The sequence below is a fragment of the Trichoderma evansii genome (genome assembly GCF_050947405.1).
Source record: "Trichoderma evansii strain SZMC 28006 chromosome Unknown GGI43scaffold_30, whole genome shotgun sequence".
In the NCBI taxonomy this organism is placed as follows: Eukaryota; Fungi; Ascomycota; class Sordariomycetes; order Hypocreales; family Hypocreaceae; genus Trichoderma; species Trichoderma evansii.
In genome coordinates this window covers 291841-311756 of record NW_028145176.1, presented here as the reverse complement: position 1 = coordinate 311756, position 19916 = coordinate 291841, and the positions used below count along the sequence as shown (strand labels likewise).

The following is a 19916-nucleotide window of genomic DNA, read 5'->3' as shown; positions in this document are numbered from 1 at the left end:
GAAAAGAAACCCCCATTATTTTTTTATTATAAATAACCCTGCACGTAAACCCCCGACAAGGTTCGCGGCGCGTCTCAGCGCCCTTTATGTTTACTTTTTGGTAAAGAATTTTGAGATTTTTGATCGAACAGGCCACAAAGAACTCAAACTTGCACTTGATTTGTTTACATCGAGTGACTCCCCGCAAAACAGTTGAAAGCGGGTTGAGCCAATAATTCCCGAACCTTGCTGGTTAACTCTGTCGTATTTCCATCCCCTGGACTTTCTGGAACGGAAAGAGAGGGCTTTTTTTTTTTTTTCCCTTTCTTTTTCGCAATTTACAACTACAACAGCTGGTCCTCTTTTTTGGCTTGTCCTATTATAATAGGGCTTTAATAGGGTTCTTAGCAGGCGAACAGGGACGTATATATATACGTGGAACAGACAACGCCTCGCACACTGACTGAAAGTTCGTCAGAGCATACGGCAAGTTAAGGCCATGGCGCTCAAGCTATTGACGACCGTGGCCCTTGTTGGTGGCGCCGGATGGACTTACACAACGCAAGAAGCGTGGTCTCGAGGGCTGTTCATCCAAGCTGCTGCGGGGATATGGTTCGTGGAGCTGTTCCTATACGCCATCTACGAGCTGTTTCTGTTTCCAAAATTCTTTTCGCCACTGAGACATGTGCCTACGGTCCCAGGAGGGCATTGGTTGCTGGGACATGGGAAGCAAGTCATGGCTTCCAAGCCTGGTGCGCCGATGAGAGAATGGTAGGTTGATCTTGTATACACTGTACCCCTGTTGCTATATGCTTGGCACTGGTGGCTGACAAGCTTTGGGTAAAGGGTGACGAATGTTCCCAATGAGGGTCTTATACGGTACTTCTGGCTCTTCAATCGAGAGCGTCTGATCGTCACTTCGCCTAAAGCCTTGGGTGAGGTGCTCGTCACAAACAACTACGCTTTCAGAAAACCTGAGAATGTGAGATCACTGCTAGGCCGCCTCCTGGGCTATGGAGTCCTTCTCGCTGAAGGAGATGAGCACAGGCATCAGCGGCGCAATCTGATGCCCGCCTTTGCATTCCGACATATCAAGGAGCTCTATCCTCTCTTTTGGGACAAGGCGCGTGAGTCCGTTCAAGCCATGATGAAAGACTGTGGCCAGGAGGGACAGACGGAGATGGAGGTCAGCGAATGGGCGTCCAGGGTGACCCTCGACATCATCGGTGTTGCTGGCCTAGGCAAGGACTTTAACTCAATCCAGGACGAGAACAGCGACCTTGTTCAGACATACGGATACCTGTTCAAGCCGAGACCGCCGGCGAAATTATTGATAATTATGGCGACCCTGGTACCATCCTGGCTGATCTACCGCCTTCCGTTGAAGCGCAACCGACTTGTCAACGAAGCTGCCAAGAAAATCAGAGGCATGTGTCGGGATGTTATCCGAGAGAAGAAGGAGAAGATGATTGCGAACAAGGAGCGTACCGATGTGGACATTCTCTCTGTCGCGATAGAGAGCGGCCAGTTCTCGGACGAAAACCTTGTCGATCAGCTCATGACGTTTTTGGCTGCCGGCCACGAGACAACATCCACGGCATTGACCTGGGCCATCTACTTTCTTTGCTGCTACCCCGAAATTCAGACCCAGCTGCGCGACGAAATTCGCGAGAGGCTACCCTCCACGGACGACGCCGGCGCCAAACTCACGAGCCAGGACATTGATCGCATGCCGTACCTCCACGCAGTCTGCAACGAGGTGCTGCGATTCTTCAGCCCCGTCCCAGTTACCATCCGCGAGACTACGCACAACACCACGATTCAAAACGTGCCCGTCCCAGAGGGTACCCGCATCGTCCTGGCCCCTACCGCTGTCAACGTGGATCCGAAGCTCTGGGGACCAGATGCCGGCGCGTTCAACCCGGAGCGATGGATCTCTAAGAACAAGGACTCCGAGGAGAGCAACAAGCGGGCGGCAAGCGGTGGCGCAGATAGCAACTACTCCTTTATGACGTTCCTCCACGGGCCGCGAAGCTGCATCGGTATGACTTTTGCGACGGGAGAGTTTGCGTGCGTGTTGGCGGCGTGGATCGGGCGGTTTGAGTTTGAGCTGGTGAATAAGGAGGAGCTGGATATGGATAAGATGGACATTAAGGGTAATGTGACGGCGAGACCGGCAAAGGGTCTGCATGTGAAGGCGAGGGCGGTGCCGGGATACTAAGTGAGAGAATAAGAATGCGAGTGAGTGAGTGAGTCAGGGAGAGTGAGGAGATGAGGACGAAGCTGGAGCAAGTGGGCCTTTAACGAATATTTACGAAAGGCTTTTTGGTCGAGAGCTAGACTTACTTAATAGGCGGGTCATTTTTCTTATTTAGAAACTTTTTGTAATAGTAGTGCAGTGTATAGCATTGAAGAGTTTGGACGCCATGCATCTTAATATGATGGTGCATCGTCCAAGGTTGCATGAATGGCTGGTGGTGGTAATAAGATCTTTGTTAAGCTCCTCGCTAGATCATCGCCTAGAATCCAAAATAACGGGTACCTATAAATAAATCCATCTCACGATTTTACTTTTGGTTCCTGAGTTCAATTGAGTTGTTTATTTTATTGCCCTGGTTTTAAATATATCGTAGCTTTTAAGCCACTTCCACACAAGCACAAGGCTTAAATGTATCAATGGCTTGTGGCGTCGAGGGGCAGCTTTTAGAGCTATCTTACTAGTAGTGCAGTACCTCACTAAACATGTACAGAGTACTTATAGATGAGATGAAATGCGGTCACGCCAGAAGGATTCAGTACTACGGCCAAATGGCGATCGGCATTTCCTGCCTAGGTAAGATCTTAATGGCGTGCAGCATGCAGTGCTTGGGGGATGATCGTTGAGCTGGCCTTGATCGTCAGGTATGCACGCCGGAGGATTGGCCAAAGAGAGGCGTCATCGGTCTGGAAGCACTGCAGGGTGGCCTTCTTTTTCTGTCTCTGGCTTTCCTTGCTTTTGCGTGTAAGTGAGGGGCTTTTTATGGCTCGTCTATTGGAGGCATTGTCTCACTGTGGGTGTGATGGATGTGAGGGGGAGAAAAGGGAAGAGAGTGAATGAGCGAGCTGGTTAAGTTCAAACATATGACCGAAATATCTCCATGCAATCCGCTCCACAGAGTAGAAGCAGCTGTACCAAATCGTCAAATATGATACACGTGTACCAGCCATATACTTTGTTATAAACCATGATTCATTTCCCTGCATCCTCTGGCCGGCAGACCACGTTGAATTTGGGCCACGATGCAGGGTAGGTTCCGAGGTTGTCATGTTTCTCCATCTGAATAATGCTCTAGTTTTTTTGTCCACATCTAAGGAGGACCCAACACAGCACCGCAGTGCCAACTGGCAGAAAAGCGGGGTTGCAAAATCAACCCAAAAGCACTCGTAGTGGCGGTCAGGTATCAGATTTGCGAAGCATTATTGGTAGCGCTGCTCTTCTTTGGTCAGACAGGGTGGGTGAGACATTTGCACCTGTAACGCCTGAGGCTACTGGGGCAGCCAGCACACAGCTTACCTGATACGAGTAGCGCTCCACCAGCAAATCAAGGGACTTTGCCGAATTGATACAGAGCCTCAGCAGCATTAACACACTTAATATGAACGACTCCACTAGAGCGCAATGCACGTACCACAGCAAGCACAAGCATGTGCAAGCTTGTCCCAGTTTCTGCAGCAGAAGAGAACAAGCTTGTACAAGGTAGTACCTGTCGATTACTATTTGCTTCTTGTCTGGCATTAGGGATTGGGAGGCAGAGAAGGGAGATGTGAGAAGAGCAAGACAGTAACGACGACTCTGGCTAGGCTTAGATCGCTTGAAACACACTTCCACTTCCCATGGCTCCAAGCTTGCTACCCCAGCTCGCTCGCTCGCGTCCTCCCGAGCAGCTTCTTCAGATCTCGATGCCCCCTTTATTATGTCCAGGCTGAGCTGTTGAGCTCTTGTGATCGCTCCCCCTGGTCCGATTTTGCCAGCTGAACCACGCCGCTAAGGCCCGACGCCGCGACGCTTGATTGGCCCGCCCGCCAGCCACAGCAACCCGGCCGGCCACTCCTCCAGGCCCTGTTTAGCGCCTTTGTTGCATCTTGTCGTTGTTCTACGGAGTACCTCGTCTTGAAGCTGTCGCCCCAGCCACCGGTTGTCCACGGAGCGGGTCGGGTCGACTGGGGGGAGCAGGTTTGGCGTCCAGCCTAGTTTCATCAGCTCGTTTTCCCTTTGGAACCAAAACAAAAAAACAAACCCGGGCGGTGGTTTGATTGACTTTTGCTTTCCTTCACAGCTAGGGAACAGAAGGAAAAATCATCCCCGCTACTGGCAGAGCGACCAGACGCCCGATCAGCTGGTCTCACGATGCCTCATCCCCGCCGCCGGAGCCTGGAAAGCTCCAGGAGGCGGAGGCGCGAGAAGCGACAATCGCGCGAGGATCCCGCCAGCATGTACTCCCCTACGAACATCACGGCTCAGCAGATGCCGGGCAGCTACAGCGCCGACAGCCCACAGCAACAGCAGCAGCCATATCAACCACCACCACCGCAACAGCAGCAACAGCCATATCAGCCATCACCAACGTCGCAGCAACAACCATATTCGCCGCAGCAATATCCGCCGCAGCAGTTCCCATCGCAGCCATACCCGCAGCAATACGAGCAGCACCAGCAATATCAGCAGAAATACAAGGAGTCGTTTCCGCAACCGACGTCGTTGCCAATGCCGCTGCAGGCAACACCGCGCGATGATCTTCAACCCCGATCCAGAGCCTCATCCGGCTCTTTATCCTCGTCAAACTCTTCCTCATCTTCATACCTGGATGTCTCGCGACACTATCCGTCCGGTCGGTATGGAGGCTTCTTCAGCGCTTTTATGAAGGCGCCGTCAGAGCGTCGGCGTCGGCGGCGCAGAGGAAGTGGCACTAAAAAGCGCCGTGGCGTTTTCTTCGGTGGCGGAAACAACTCGTCTCACTCATCCATTAACTCAGATTTGGCCTATGGAACGGGCTTTGTGAAGAAAGACAAGGATAAGTCTACGCGCGCCGGCAGCTCTGTTGCAGGATCTGCTGTATCCGGCGCGCAGCAGCAGTATCTAGGCGCAATCCCCAGCAGGCGTTCCTCTAAGCATCTCAGTGAGAAGAAGCGTGATAAGACGGATGAGGAGATTCTCGCCATTGGCCGTCAGCTGTCAGACCTGGCACGACAGTCCAATGAGGAGGACTTGCGCGCTGCTGGCAAGTTTCGACCTTCCGGACTAGCATCTGCTGCCGCTGCCATCACCGCACTACGAAAGAGCAGAAGGGAGGGTAAAAAGCGAGGGCTTTCCAACTCCAAGAAGCATCGTGACTCGTCTTCTGATGAATCAGACTGGGAGTCGGCATCCGACGACGACGGCGATTCCTCCGAGAGCTCGTCTAGTGATGAGAGCGCTTTACATCTAGCCTACGGCGGCAACGAGTCTTCGCGCTCCAATGTTGCCATAACTGGAGCCGCCGCAGCGGTTGCTGGGGCGGTTGCTGCTCAGGCCGCCGAGTCATACCCGGCAACTCACCGCAGGAAGAGCTCCGTTGTGGATCCTAGGCTATTTGGACCGGTCAACTCATTGCGTGGATTAGTGCACACCCCGTGTGGGTTTGGAGATGAACAGCAGGCAGGACCATCTTCTGCAGGCTCAGGGCGACAGGGTCTCAATCGCTATGATAATGACAGACCACCTACCGGTGAATCGCAGGCCGATTCTGCCCATCGCCCTGGATCTGTCCCTCTCCAGCAACCGATTCCCATGGTGCCCGTCTCAAACAAGGTATATGAAGCCGGCACACGAGATTCTCGAAACAGCTACCGCCGCCAGCGATCCAATGAGGAGAGCCTTGACCCTACACTCAGCGGCGGCGTTGCAGCCGCTGCAGCCGCTGCAGCAGCTCGCATGGCAGATCGAAGGGGTCCCTGGACAGAAGACCGCATTTATCGCGATGACGTGAAGCTTACTCGCCCAGATTCTGACGAAGAATATTTCCAGCGAGACCAGGCTCCCTTTGAAGAGCTGGAGCGGCGGAGGGCCAATCCAGATGTTTATTACAACCGTCGAAACGACGATGTAGACTCTCCCCGACCAGAGGCTACTCGTCAAATGCCTGACTACTTTAATAAAGATTCGTCTGGCGTGTCCAAGGAAAGCAGATCCTGGATGGAGCTCCATCCACAGGAGCGCAAGGAGACTCTCAAGTATCAAACGACACAAGACGTTCACATGGAGAGGCGTGAAGCCGAATTACGAGATAGACAGAGACAACAGGAGCGAGAGCCGCAGCAGACCACTCGTACGACAAAGGCAGGTGATGAAAATATTGAGAGGCCAACCCAGCCCACTTCGAACGCCAATGTTGACCCTTTCAAATACCAGGTTGCCAATGATGCTTTTAACACCCCGCAGTTCAACACCCCCCGCCGGCCTCTGACACCTGAGGTTGTGACCGTTGAGCGTGTACCTAACTTCGCCGGATCTACTCAGCCTCCGTCTTCAGGGCGACAGCAAACCCATTCGGATGTCAGACTTAGCCGAAAGGATACATATGATATCCAAATGGCAGAAGAGGAGAGAAGGCGAGGAAATGATTCAGGATCTCGGCGTAGAGACCCTCGGGATAGCTACGAATACGAAGAAGAGGAAAGAGAAGCTCGATCCATCCTGGACGAAGCTAAGCGTTCGACGATTCCAGTCGCTGCTGTCGCAGTCGCATCCGCTATTGCTGTTGAAGAAGAGCGGTCGCGAGAGCGTAGACGCCGCGATTTCTCTGACGATGGCTCTCGTGACCGAAGCCGACCCTATAAGGACTCCGTACAGGAGGAAGCCGACAAATACTACCGCGAATCTGTAATTGCTCGAAAGATTGCTTCTGATGAGATCCGGTCTCAAAGCAAGTCTCCGGATGGATCCGTGGTAGACAAATGGGATACACCGCCTGTTGAAGAGCAGATCACCATCGTCACACCACCCAATATGGAAGGCAAGGAACATAGGGATGACGAGGACCCTTACGGCGCCCCCAATGCCGATGTCAAAATCGACAACGAGATCTTCCCTCATGAAACCGATAAATTCAGAGCTACCAGGGGTGTCAATGCCCCGAGATTCAGGTCCAAGGATCCCTCTTGCGAGCGTGAACGCCCCCTGCTGAACATTGTTCGTCCAACTCCGGTTCCTAGCCCCGATTCTACGGCAGCGGCTCGTCGAGAACCAGAACAGCCGACAGAGGTTCCTGCACCTCGAGAAATACACGAAGACGAATCACTGGCCGACTCGTCAGAGGATGAGGCCGAATCAAAGGGTGAGGCGACTCAAACGTCACCGAGCGGCAAGTCCGTCTCTTGGGGCCAAAACGAAATAAATCGCTTCGTGGTCGAATCTCCCGAGGCTCGCAGCCGTGCCGAATCCCCAAACGAGCTGGCTGAGGCGGAGGAGAAACCCAGGCCCCGTCTCAGCAAGACCAGTAGATGGGGCAAGATCGCCGCGGTTATAGCGGCTGGCACCGCCGAACCGATCTCCGAGCTTGATCGAAGCACTGAGTCAGGCAGTCGCGATCTTCCTGCTGATGACGATACACCATCTGCCCCGGGCCCCAAGCCAGCTGGTCCTGAGCTGGAGCAGATGCCTGGAAGTTTCGATGACGAAGAGTTTGCTGCTACTGTAGCGGCTGGCCTAGAGAAGACTGGGTTTAATCCTAATATCGTAATTGATGACCCGGCTTTTCGCCGCCGAAATTCTCGTCCTGAAACAAACGAGACCCCCATACCTCTGAGTGATACCCAAAGAGATGAGCAGAGCCCAAGAGAGGAGATAGAGGTCGAGGGGGATCTCTCGTTGACTGATACGGAAGACGAGCATGATGAGACGTCTCAAAAGCAAAAGAAGCTGAATGCGCTGGAAAAACATCTTCAAAAGAGGCAGTCTGGCGAAATCAAACCCCCTTCTCAGCTGGAGGAATTGGCCCAGCCACCGGCTGTGGAAGAGCGACCAGCCACTCCTCCTCAAAAGAACAACTTTGAACAGCGAAAGATGCTTGAGGCATTTCTCCAAAAGAGACATTCAGGCGAGATTCAGCCGCCGCGGGAAGTCCTAGAAGCTAGAGAGTCGCGCGATTTGGAGCCGGCCCCAGAGACAAAGACTGGACCAGTACATGAATCCGAGCCCGAGAAGCCACTGATCAGGAAACTCGAACCGGAGGCTTTACGCGAACTGGAGGAGAACGCCTCTGACTATGAACCCCCCGTTAAGTCAAAGAAGAAAAAGAAGAAGAAGAGACGAGATGGCCTTGATGATGAAAGCTCTAGGCTGTCTATGCCTGGAGACGAGGCTACAGAGCTCTCAAGAATTTCGGTGCCCGGTGACGAAGCTACCGTCTTTAGTGTCGAAGACTGGGAAGACTGGGATAGTTCTCCTGGGGCATCCACACGAAGGTCGATGCTGGCTGGATCAGAGATGTCGACTTCTAGCAGAAGGTTAAGGCGCCCACGCAGTTCTACTTTTGACCTCCCCAAAACCGACGGCAGCGAGCATCCAAGGGATGAACGTGTAGATGACCGTGGCGTGAGCTCTGTAATTTCAGAGCCTCAAGATGAAGAAAGGAAGCCGAGAAGCCGGGAGAGCAAATCTCTACGACATAATGATAATAGCGAGAAACATGTTTCATCGCGTAACAAACCCCGCAAAGTCTCTGGCGGCAAGAAATCTGGTTTCCTCTCAGGCATCTTTAACAAATCTGGCGGCAAAAACGACCGAACCGAGGTCATTGATGAGAAGCGAGATTCTTTTTTTGAGCAAGCCGGCACTCTAGGCGCGGGTGTCGGCCCAGCGAGCTTTGCTGCAGCTGCAGCAACGGCCTTGACTCGCTCAAATGCCGCCGATGTCTCCTCGGAACCGGAGAACATCTCGCGAGAACTCTATGGCTCGAACCGAGAGTTTAACGATTATTACCCCGTGATTGCTCCCCGGGCAATCGCAATTGACCCTCAATACAGAGATTTGCTTCCTCTGCCCCCAAGCGAACCGGGAAGTCCCGTGGAGAGTGACTTTGGTGAGCTACCCAGTCTGCCTGACAGTCGCCCTGCATCGCCGATAGAAGATCGAGACCGGAGATTCGACAAGATTCATCGCCGGCAACGAAGCAACCAAGATCTAGCGGCAAGTGCCCGCAACCGATCATACAGCAACACCGCTGTGCCTCTCGCAGCACTCCTCAGGGGTATCGGATCAGGCCCTCCCAGCCCTGTTGCCAACAAGCCTCCCCGTACCCCTCCCCGTCCAACTTCCTGGGATAGTACCAAGGAGTTTATGCCTCTGATGCTTCTCGAGCATTCTCGACGAGGATCCCTTGATAGAAGCGTGAAGAGTGAGGAGCTGCCGCCACTACCCCCTAGCGAGGTGACAAGTGAAGCCGAGGGCGGAGATATGGAAGACTTCCGAAGCCCAATGCCATACCCGGATGACGACTTCCGACTCCGGCTCCAGACTGAAGGTCTGCCAGTCGAGAAAGCTGTAGCATCTGGAGAATCCGAAGGCTCCACGCCCAAAGCCGACCTGAAATATGAGCTGCCCCCTCGACCTACTGACAACGATAGGCGATTCACCGACGACTATGAAACTGCTCCCGTCAGGTCGACGCCTTCGTCAAGCCAATCGGCCAGGACAGTGGACGCCCAAGCCATACCGAGCCCTACAACTCCTACACGGCGACTCTCACCCCGAAAGGATGTCCACCTACGCCCCGATGAATTGACATCAGCAGACGCTTCCGATGACTTCGAAACCGCACGCACCTCTCCTGCTGATATGCACGACGAGGATCTATATGAACCGGAGCTGCCGCCCATTGAGCCATCGATGCTCGGCGCTATCCCTGAATTTTCAAGACCCGCAAAATATTTTGAGGACAAGGTACCGGACCATTCAGCACTGGCAACTATGGATAGGGTGATTGAGACTTTGCCTAGCATTGAGAGTGTCCCAGAGGACCAGGCCCGCCAGGGGAGCCGCAATTATCCAGACTCGCTATCAGAAACGGCCGAGGAGTCATCAGACAAGGGTAAGAAGTCTATTTCATCGGAAGAGCGCAGCTATTCTATGCAGCCCACAGCTGAGGAGACGGCGGCTGCATTCGTCGAAGTTCCAGACCTGGCTTTCAATAAGAGCTTTGCTCCAGATGTCGAGTATATCCCATCAACCGAGTCTCTTTCTAAAGATTTCACCGAAGAGAAGGCACTGGCACCAGAGTTTGTCCCCAGGTCTGTGACAGTTGAAGATGAATCGGAACCCGAAAATTATGCTCCTGAGCCGGAACTCGGATCAAATGCTGAGGAGATTCCTGTTTTTGAGCCGCTCGACGAGGACGTTGAAGCACCATACACCGAGCCTATTGATATCATACCCGTGTCTGATGAGCTCTTGTCTGATACGATTGCCGAAGCAACTCAACGATCACAGCCGGAGGAAGTTGAGGAAATCATTGTCGGTACTATCCCCAAGGCGGCGCCTCATTCGGTTCCAGAGGCTCCTGTGCAAGAATATCCCAAGAAACCTGATGTATCTACGGTTATTGAAGATTCAGATGAATCGGAGGAAGAGGAGGAATCAGAAGAAGAAGATGATTCTGAAGATTCCGAAGACTCTGAAGACTCTGACGAGGAGGAGGATGAACAAGAACACGAACGTGTGGAAGTCGCAAAACGCTTTGATGAAGACGGTAATGCGATTCATGATATGACGGCGTCTATCGCTTCTCTCGGGGCTGTATCTGTGGTGTCATCGAGCTCTAAGAAAAGCAAGAAGAAGAAAAACAAGAAAAAGAAGAAGAAGAAGAGAAAGAGGAAGAAGAAGAGCAAGACGGCAGCCGCTGCCGCTGCCGCCGCAGCAGCCCTGGCAGCAGCAGAAACTTCCACCGAGGCCCCCGCTCAACCTGCTACTGAATCTATTGAGCCTACTCTCGCACCAGCTGTGGATTCTATCGCCGAGACCGCTCCCAGTGATACTCGCAACCTCTCCACCGAACTTGAAAGGAGTGAGACTGAACCTGCCATTGAGCGTTCAATCCAGCCTACGCATGTTGATACGGTGGAATTGACCGAAGAGACACCTCTTGACGTTGCTAAGGACGTTGTTGCTCCTGAGCCTGCATCCGAAGCACCGGAACAGATCTCACGGGAGATTGCGGAAGAATCTACGGTTGAGGAGGCGCAAGAAGCTGCTGTTTCCACCGAGCCTGAAACTGTCACTTTGGCGGAGACCGAGGAGCGAGAGATCCCATCTGATGCCATCGAGAATGCCAATGAGGAAGCAGATGATCTTGTCAAGTGGGCCGCTACTGATAGCGAGCCAATTCCGCATTCTGACCATAGAGGCGAAAGGGAGAGCTCTCCAGTCAACGACAAGCCCACCGTTATTGAAGAACTAGTTGAAAATCTTCTTCCCTCGCAAGAAGAAGCATCAGCCCTGGCTGATGTAGAGTCTCAGCTGACTTCTGAAGAGCTTGCCGGTGAGTCTGCCGAGCAAGAGCATTACGATGCTCCAGTCGAAGATCGAGATGCTCTTGTAGCTGATGTGGTGCTTCCAACCGAAGAGAAGGCGCTAGTTGAATCTCCTGCTGTAGCTGAAGAGCCCGTTGCCTCAGAGGTTGAAGACTCACATGCTCCCCATGCTGATGAGCTAGCATCTGCTCCACTAGACGAATCTCCTGCAGTCGACCGCGAATGGGTCGAAGATGACAACAAAGAGCAGGATTCTGAAGAGATGGTGGCTGCTCCAGAGTTTGAACACACATTGCCAACGCCGTTCCAGGAGCTACCTACAATCATGGAAGAAGAGCCTGGTCTCGAGGAGGCAAATACTACTGAAGGCGATGACTTTGAGCAAACAGAAGAAACTCCGATCTACAGTGACCAATTGTCCCCTATACTGGAGGAGACGATGGAAGAATTAGAAGAGTCAGCCCCTGCAGAGACATTTGAACCAGTGAGCCTGGGAGAAGATGTCGAGTCAATGCCAGAACCTGCAGCAGACAAAGCGACCTTTGAGATCGATCAAACTGAGGATAAACCAGACACCCAGGATGCTGGAGAGACCAAGGACCTGGAGCCCGCTGGTGAGAACTCGACTTCTGAACAACCTGAAGCTACAACAGCAGTAGAAGACATCTCAGCAGAGCCAAAGATGGAGGAGAGTCTGTCACGATCTATCGAGGAGGTAGCAGAGATAGCGGACGGCAAAGATACTGATCGAGCTCCCCAGCTCCCTTCATTTGCCTCTGACATTTCGGAGCCATTGTTCACACAAGGCGATGCTCCTACTGAGTACCCCACACAGCAGTCTCCTGTTAGCTATGAGCCAACGCAGATGGACGAGAGTTTTGTAATTCCTGAGGAGTCTGCTCGACTACCAATTGATGAGCAAACTGAATCAACTGAGGCTGTAACGGCACCTGCTGTACTCGATACAGTCCACGAAGTCCAGACCGAGGCTGAGGAAAACAAGGAGCACTCTACTGATGCCACTGATATTATTCCTTCTGTTGAAGAGGTTAAGGAGATTAACGAGCAAGAATCTACGGAGACCCCGGATCTTGGTCTTCCAGAGCCCAATGTTGAGGAAGCTGAGCCACTAGCAGAGGAAGAGAAAAACGACGAAAAGCAAGAAAGTTCTATCTCCAACCTTGAGCCGACAGAGCAAGCACTTGATACCGAAGTTACGCCAGATGAATCTGTGGAAATACCATCTCTCGAAACTGATCATCAAACTCCGGCTGATATCGCACCGGAGACGAGAGAATTCGCTTCAGCAGACGAGAGTCGGGAAGTGGAAGAACAGCAGCCTGATTCAGAAAAACTTGTGCTTAACGACTTAGCTCCTGACGCAGACTTAGCTGAGGTGGCGCCTGAGGAGAGCTCACAAGATAATGTGGCAGTTGAACAGCCCTCTGGTCCTAGCTTGGAACTGGACGTAGTGTCTCAGGAAGACAAGAACGAGCTAGGTTCAACGCCCGCTGAGGAACATGAAGCCAAAAATGAAGATTCTATACACTTGAAAGAATCTGAGACCATGTCACCACAAGACCTCGATGAGGAGCAGAATCTAGAACCAAAGCTAGACCAAGTGGCCAATGACGATGGGTTGACATTATCGGTGGACAAGACTGACTTGGAGACTGAGGATACTGGAGATCAACCAAGGGAGGTTGATGTTGATGCTGCTAAATCTGATATTCCCTTAGAGACGGAGACTGGGCCTGCTGAGGACTCTCGATCAATGCACGAAGAGGAGCCTAAGCCAGTGGTGGAGGACAACGACCATGAAAATCTCGATGGACAGAAGGAAGAAGAGAAAGCGGAAAATTCCGAGCAATCTGTAGAAGCTGTTGATTCGACTAATACTTTAGACGCCTCAGAGGAAACCAGCTTTCCACAAGAATCTAATATGACATCTGAACTGGAACAACCTACACTGGAAGCTGAAATAGAGGCATCACCAGTCACGTTACCAAGCGTGGACGAGAAGATGGAACCGGAGCACCTCACTCAAGCTGAAGAATCTGAGCAAATAGATCTCGCCCAGGATGGTACTATTGCTCCTGTAAGCACAGTGCCAGAAAACCCTGGCGAGCAGGTTGAGCATGCTCCCGAAGCCAAGGATGCTTCTACGGAGGCGAGCGAGCCTCATGCTGGAGACTCTCTGGAGCCGCAGGAGGACAAGCCACAGGTGGAAGAAGAGTTGACTGAGCCTACAAGAGACGGTCAGGAAAGGAGTGTGGCTGAAGACCTAAGCCAAATCGAGACCCCGGCAGAGGCTGTCAGGGATGACACGGTTGACACCACATTGACAGATTCAGGTCTTGCTGCGGATACCAATTATATTCCGCTCTTGAATAATGAGGATGAGGCTCCTGGCAAAATACTGTCTCACCCTCTGGATATTTTTGAATCTGACATTCCCGACGTCCCCAATCCGATCAGCCTGGCTGAGGAGGATGCGGAAGCGGCCGACAAGACTGAAGCAAAGCCCTCGAAGGAGCAAATCCTCTCCCACCCTCTGGACATTTTCGAGTCTGACATTCCCAGCGCTCCTAATCCGATCAACCTAGCCGTGGAAGATGCGGAAGCGACTGACAATGGCTTGACTGAAGAAAAATCCTCGGAGGAACAAGCTGTTACTGAGGATGAACCTAAGTCTGAAAACCTTCGATCAGGGTCAATATCTGCTGAGCTTCCGTCGTTGGAACAAGCCCGGCGAGAATTAATGGCTGAGGAGGCTGCGCAGGAAAAACAGCCGTCTACAGAGCTGTTCAATCCTGGATTTGAAGTTACTTCACCAACCAAGCATGCAGAAAAGGTTTCCAAGGAATTTAGAGAAGAGTCCGTTGACCCTCTCGACCCTATACCCCAGCGGCCTTCTTCCTCATATAGACATGAAGTGCCGCCTCGTAAAAGCACATTCCTCTTGGCCCCACCTGAACCTGATTATGGAGAGACATCAGCAAGTGAGTACGGAGATAGTGATGACGATGACGACTCCGACGACGACAACGATACTTCAACTATAATTTCTGATACTGCATCACTACGAAGCGGGGTAAGACGATCCAGATATTCGAGGCACAATGAGTCTACATCAAGCCTTACTGGCTTCGAGGTAACAGCCGTTCCGAGAGCAGAGCAGCATGCCCACCGGGCTACTCGATCAAAGAAGAAGAAGAAGGGGAAGAAGGGGAAACACAAGCATAAGCGTAAGAAGTCGACAGCAGGGAGTGAGCCATCATCCTCGCTGAACAGCCTGGGTGAGCCAAAGGGACCGGGTGATGGTGCCAACAATCCTCCCCCACCACACCCCGAGAGAGAAGCACCTCCACCCCCTCCTCAGAGAGAAGCGCCTCTACCTCCCGTCGAGATCAGTGTCTCAGAACCGGCCAATGCTCTACCTGAAGCTTTAGGAAAGGTAGAGCCCGAGTCTCGCGAGCTTGTGGGATCTGATTTAGCTGAGAGTAAGACCCCTGAATCAGCCAAGCCATCAACTTCTCAACAAGATAAAGATACTACGAATAGCGATGCATCTCTGCCAAATCTAACCCCCATTCTTGAGGCTGTGGCGGAAGAACCTGCGAATGCCGATTCCAAGCCAGTGAACGAGCCCGAGTCAGAAAATCGAGATGTACCCTTAACAGCTGCTCCTGCCCCTTTAGAGGATGACTCGGAAAATCCATGGGATCTGTTTACAAATAAATGGGGCAAATCTTCTAACAAGAAGCACGGATCTGCTTCGCAGTCGCAAGAGGAGCTTCCAGAAGGCCAGATGGTCGAAGACGCACCCCTCGTTGACGAACCTTCAAATATTTCTACGCCACAGCGAAGGAACAGCCAAACAGAGCAGCAGATAAACCCAGACAACGTTCCAGATAATGCTGCGAATATTGACAATGGTGCTGAGCATTCTTCAGAAGAACCTGGTGAAAAGGAGGATCCCTCCGTTCCTAGCCCCAGATCATCAATGGAGAGGGGTATTCGACCAGGTTCAGCATCTAGCCAAAGCAGTGAGAGGTCCAACCGGCCTTGGTTTACAGGGATTAGCGGAAGCGTCTCTCTCATGGCTGAACGATTTGGTGGTGCCAAGAAGAAGCCAACAAGGGACATAGATAAAGAGCCTATACCTCCAGACAAAGACCCTATAGCCTCAGGCAAAGAAGACCCTAAAGATCAGTCTTTTTTAGGGAATCCAGCTCCTCGGAAAAGCGGTGACGAGAGGAGCTGGCAAATAAATCAAGTACAAACAATTGACGATTTCTTGGAAAGTGGCAATGGCCCCACGACTCCCAATAAGCGTAAGAAGCGTCAATCTCAACCTATTAGGCCTACTACACCAAAGAGAAGTGAAAGTATAATGGAAGTTGGAAGTCCTGAGTTTGTGGTTGGAAAGAAGTTGCGCAGAAGAGATGCATTTAGAGGAGAGCGTGTCGGGAGTGCAGATATAGAGGAAGCAACGGAGCTCCTGGAGTCTCTTGGACCTTTTGAGATGCTTCGACGGAGTTCTCAAGTGGGGGATCCTATCGGTGGGCTTCTACGAGAGGCAAATGCATCAGAAATATCAGTGCTTCCCCCAATGGAATTGGGTGAATTTTCTGACTACGAAACATCTGATTATAGGTTGTCGCCCCCGCGAACTTTGCCTTCAGTTGAAGAGCTGCCAGAGGGAGAGGGAGAGGGAGAGGCGGAAGCGGAAGCGACAGCGTCGGAAGTTGGCTTCTACAGAGACAGTGGCTTTTCAGAAAGCGTCCTGAGCCGATCAAGGAGACACAGCACAAGCACGTTACCCATCGGAGAGGATGAAGAGAAGATGCGCGATAGTGGAGTTGACGCAGACTGGATAGAAGCCGCCATAGCAAAGCTCAAGACTCCCGAGCCGGTAAACAAGGCACCGAATCGACCACTAAAGAGGCGCCTACGAAGGTCTACGTTGGGAGGCCAGAGACTAGGAGATACCTCGCTACGGGATGCGGCTCAAGACTCGGAAAGGAAGACAATACCGGGAACAAGGGAAAGGGTGTTGACGGGAACAGGAACACGACCGGAAACTCCGACGGGGAGATCCAGTCCTACTAGGAAAGGCTACGGAGCCATCGCCGGGATGGGCATGGCACCACGACGACTTTCGACAATATCGCCAATACCCTCATTGTCGGATCGATCCGACACTCCTCCGATGCTGAGACGAGCAGCGACCTCTTTCAGCATGTCACCAATGACAGGCCCGTCACCACCGGTGGCAGGTCCGTTACGAAGCCTACGACGAGCAGTCAGCGCTCAGATTGCACCAGGCCTGCAGCGCCCAGAATCCCCGGCGCTGAAGGCGATATCGATTGACCAGCAACAGCCACGAAGCGTCTCTGACAGCCAGATCCCGTCCGCCACACGACACCAGCCAGACCCAGCGCGGGCCGACCCCAGCAATGGCCCAGCGCCACAGTCCCCGCCCAATAGCGGCGCGGTGCGCCTGCGGACCCCTGAGCGGCTGAAAATCTCGCACCAGGCCGACGCCGTCAGCGGCAGCACAGTGCGATCGTCGTCCATCCCGACGCCGCCGCTACTGAGGCGGGCAGACAAGCGCGCCGGCGACCTGCGATCGCTGCGCCAGAAAAACAACAGCACCCCGACCATAGCTCCGCCGTTCGAGGCGCCGGTTGCCAACGAGGGCCGCGTGCGAGCCAAGGACAAGACGGATGTATTTGTGAGTGCATGAGATTTTCTTTGACACGCTGCGTGTCTCGTCACATGATTAGTGCCCGCAGATGACCCGACCCACCGCCGCCTGCATGGGCCCGTCTGGGTTGCGGTTCTGCTGTTTTTTTCTCAGCTCCCAGCCACTCAGCTAGACCGCCCAACCTCGTGATTTTTCCACCCCCCCAGCCAAGCTCCGCCCGACCGCTGCGAAGCTCTGCATTCCTCAGCATCTGGGCTTTTTTCTGATTGCCTGCCTGCCTGTCTGCGTTTGCCGAAGTGCTTGCATGTCGAGTCGTGGTCATTTGCGGGCTTGACTTGTCCTCTATACGGCTTATTTTTCATAGCCCTTGTTTCTTTGTTTTGTCATTGTCATTGTCCCTTGTCCGCGTCGCATTCTCGTCTGCGTCGCTTTCCTGTTTCTAACACATTGGGCTTTTCTAGGATGGGTTGGGCGAGGGCCAATTTGGCTCGCCACGATCTCCAACAAGGCCACACAGCATGCGTCGACGCCAGAGTATGCAAGTCCTCGAGCTCGAGGCAAGAGTCGAGCAGCTCATAGCGGAGAACCGTCTGCTCTCCGATGCCCGTCACAGCTCCGAACAGCACCTAAGCCACCGTGTTGTCACCGCTCTTTCCGACCGGGACACACAGATTGAGGCTCTCAATCAGAGACTCAAGTTCCTCAAGGGCGAGGTATCTCGCCTGACCGAGGTCAATGAAGGCCTCACCAGCGCCAACACCGAGTTGGCCAACAAGGATAACAGCCGCTATGCAGATCTACAGGTCTACGCCGACCGGGATGGCAACGAAGCTGCCCTCATGCAGGCTCTGCACGAGAAAGATGCCCAGATTGCCGACCTGACGACCAAGCTGGATGCCGCCAAAGAGAGGATCCGTGAGCTGCAGCGCCAGATTCTCGAATCCAAGGCTGCCGACGTGCAGTTTCTCAACATCAAAGACGAAGATTACTTTGATCATCGCTGCCAACAACTATGTTCCCACGTTCAGCAATGGGTTCTTCGCTTTTCCAAATTCTCAGACATGCGAGCCTGTCGCCTGACTAATGAGATCAATGATGAGAAGATCATCGACCGACTTGACAATGCTGTCCTGGATGGCTCTGACGTCGACAGATATCTCAATGACAGAGTCAGGCGGCGTGACATCTTCATGTCCATGACCATGAACATGATCTGGGAGTTTGTCTTTACTCGGTACCTGTTCGGAATGGACCGAGAGCAGCGACAGAAACTCAAATCACTGGAAAAGCTGCTGACCGAGGTTGGCCCACCACAAGCCGTACGCCAATGGCGTGCTGTTACCCTTACGTTGCTCTCCAAGCGTGACTCATTCAAGAGGCAACGAGACCTGGACACGGAGGCTGTCGTCCAGGCTATCTATCAGACCCTATGCAAGGTCCTCCCGCCGCCGTCTAACCTGGAGGGCCAGATCCAAGCCCAGCTGCGCAGGGTCATGCACGAGGCCGTCCACCTCTCAATTGAGATGCGGACACAAAAGGCCGAGTACATGATGCTGCCGCCCCTCCAGCCTGAATATGATGCAGACGGCGAGCTTGTACAAACTGTCCAATTTAATGCGTCCATGATGAGTGAGCGGAGTGGAACATTGAAGCTCACCAACGAAGAGCTCGAGGCCCGCGGCGCTATTGTGCGCGTTGTCCTCTTCCCTCTCGTTGTCAAGAAGGGAGATGATGATGGCTCCAACGATGAGGAGATTGTGATCTGCCCTGCTCAGGTCTTAATTGCTCGCAGCAAGCTCACGCGCCAACCCACGCCATCTGACGGGGGGAGAGCTTCTACGGGCACAGCCCGTCTGAGCGATGGCACCAACTCGCCCGATACCAGACAGGCGAATGCAATCTAAGGAGGGATTTATGACTACACTATTTATGATGACCTTTTTCTTTTACTCTTTTTTTCTTACATTTAACTCATAAAGATTTGAGAAAAAAGTTGAGCGATGGTGTTTTTGTTTTTTTCTTTTTCTTTTTTTGCATTGCGTATATATATCTCTGTTATGACGGCTTTTTGGATAAGTCTTTTTGGTTTTTCTGTTTAGTACAGTGATGAATTTCTTTGTTGTTTGTTCTAATTTTCTATACCGGGCAAAATCGGGAAAGCAAAGCAACCTGTTCATACATGGTTTGATGATACGATATCCATTTGGAAATTTTCGTTCTTGCTACGGCGAACCTCTTTATTTTTACTCTTTTTTATCTCTTGGGTTGACAGATTATGAAACTTCTGTTACAACGCAGAGCTTGTACTTAATTATTGTCTTTATTTGTGCGAGAACGCAAGTGTGCGTTCTTGTTTTTATGCAATGTTTTACATGAATTTTCATGCGTCTCTTAAATACTCTTTTTACGTTTTCCTTTCATTTCATTCGTGTTTTTTTCTGTTTGCTTTAAATATTACTAGGCCCCTAGATTTTATGACTGAATGAACTAGAAATCTCCACTGAGATGCATCTTGACTCGTCTTGTCCAATCGTGAAGATGGCGTAGTACGAAGAGGCCAATGCCATTTGAGCGTTTAAAATTACTGCTGCTGCTAGCATCCTGCAGGTCTGAAAGAATTGGCCTAGAATGCGGTAGTACCAACCACTAGTAATGCGCGGAGTCAAAGGTTGTGAAAGAC

The 19916-nt window shown here is 52.3% G+C and overlaps 3 protein-coding genes across 3 annotated transcripts; 2 read left to right on the top strand and 1 right to left on the bottom strand.

Annotated features, from left to right (window-relative positions):
* The first annotated feature begins 257 nt into the window (after positions 1–257).
* GGI43DRAFT_262907 (cytochrome P450) lies at positions 258–2389 on the top strand. The gene is made up of 2 exons (XM_083201004.1): positions 258–750; positions 826–2389. The coding sequence occupies exons 1-2, from the start codon at positions 479–481 to the stop codon at positions 2198–2200; spliced, it is 1647 nt and encodes a 548-aa protein (XP_083055950.1). The 5' UTR covers positions 258–478; the 3' UTR covers positions 2201–2389.
* A 278-nt stretch (positions 2390–2667) lies between these two features.
* Positions 2668–4036, bottom strand: GGI43DRAFT_417381 (uncharacterized protein). The gene has a single exon (XM_083207415.1). It carries the CDS (start codon positions 3752–3754, stop codon positions 3413–3415), a length of 342 nt encoding a protein of 113 aa, XP_083055949.1. The 5' UTR covers positions 3755–4036; the 3' UTR covers positions 2668–3412.
* Positions 4037–4366: 330 nt separating this feature from the next.
* GGI43DRAFT_388267 (uncharacterized protein) lies at positions 4367–19140 on the top strand (the record flags this gene model as incomplete). Its single annotated transcript, XM_083204043.1, has 3 exons — positions 4367–10085; positions 10137–17263; positions 17698–19140. The coding sequence occupies 3 exons, from the start codon at positions 4367–4369 to the stop codon at positions 19138–19140; spliced, it is 14289 nt and encodes a 4762-aa protein (XP_083055948.1).
* Positions 19141–19916: the final 776 nt, after the last annotated feature.

Excerpts from the sequence above, each read along its gene's own strand:
- GGI43DRAFT_262907 (XM_083201004.1), top strand. The coding sequence starts at position 479 with ATGGCGCTCAAGCTATTGACGACCGTGGCCCTTGTTGGTGGCGCCGGA. Across the intron at positions 751-825 it reads GGTGCGCCGATGAGAGAATG|GGTGACGAATGTTCCCAATG; the intron begins GTAGGTTGATCT and ends CTTTGGGTAAAG.
- GGI43DRAFT_417381 (XM_083207415.1), bottom strand. The coding sequence starts at position 3,754 with ATGCCAGACAAGAAGCAAATAGTAATCGACAGGTACTACCTTGTACAA.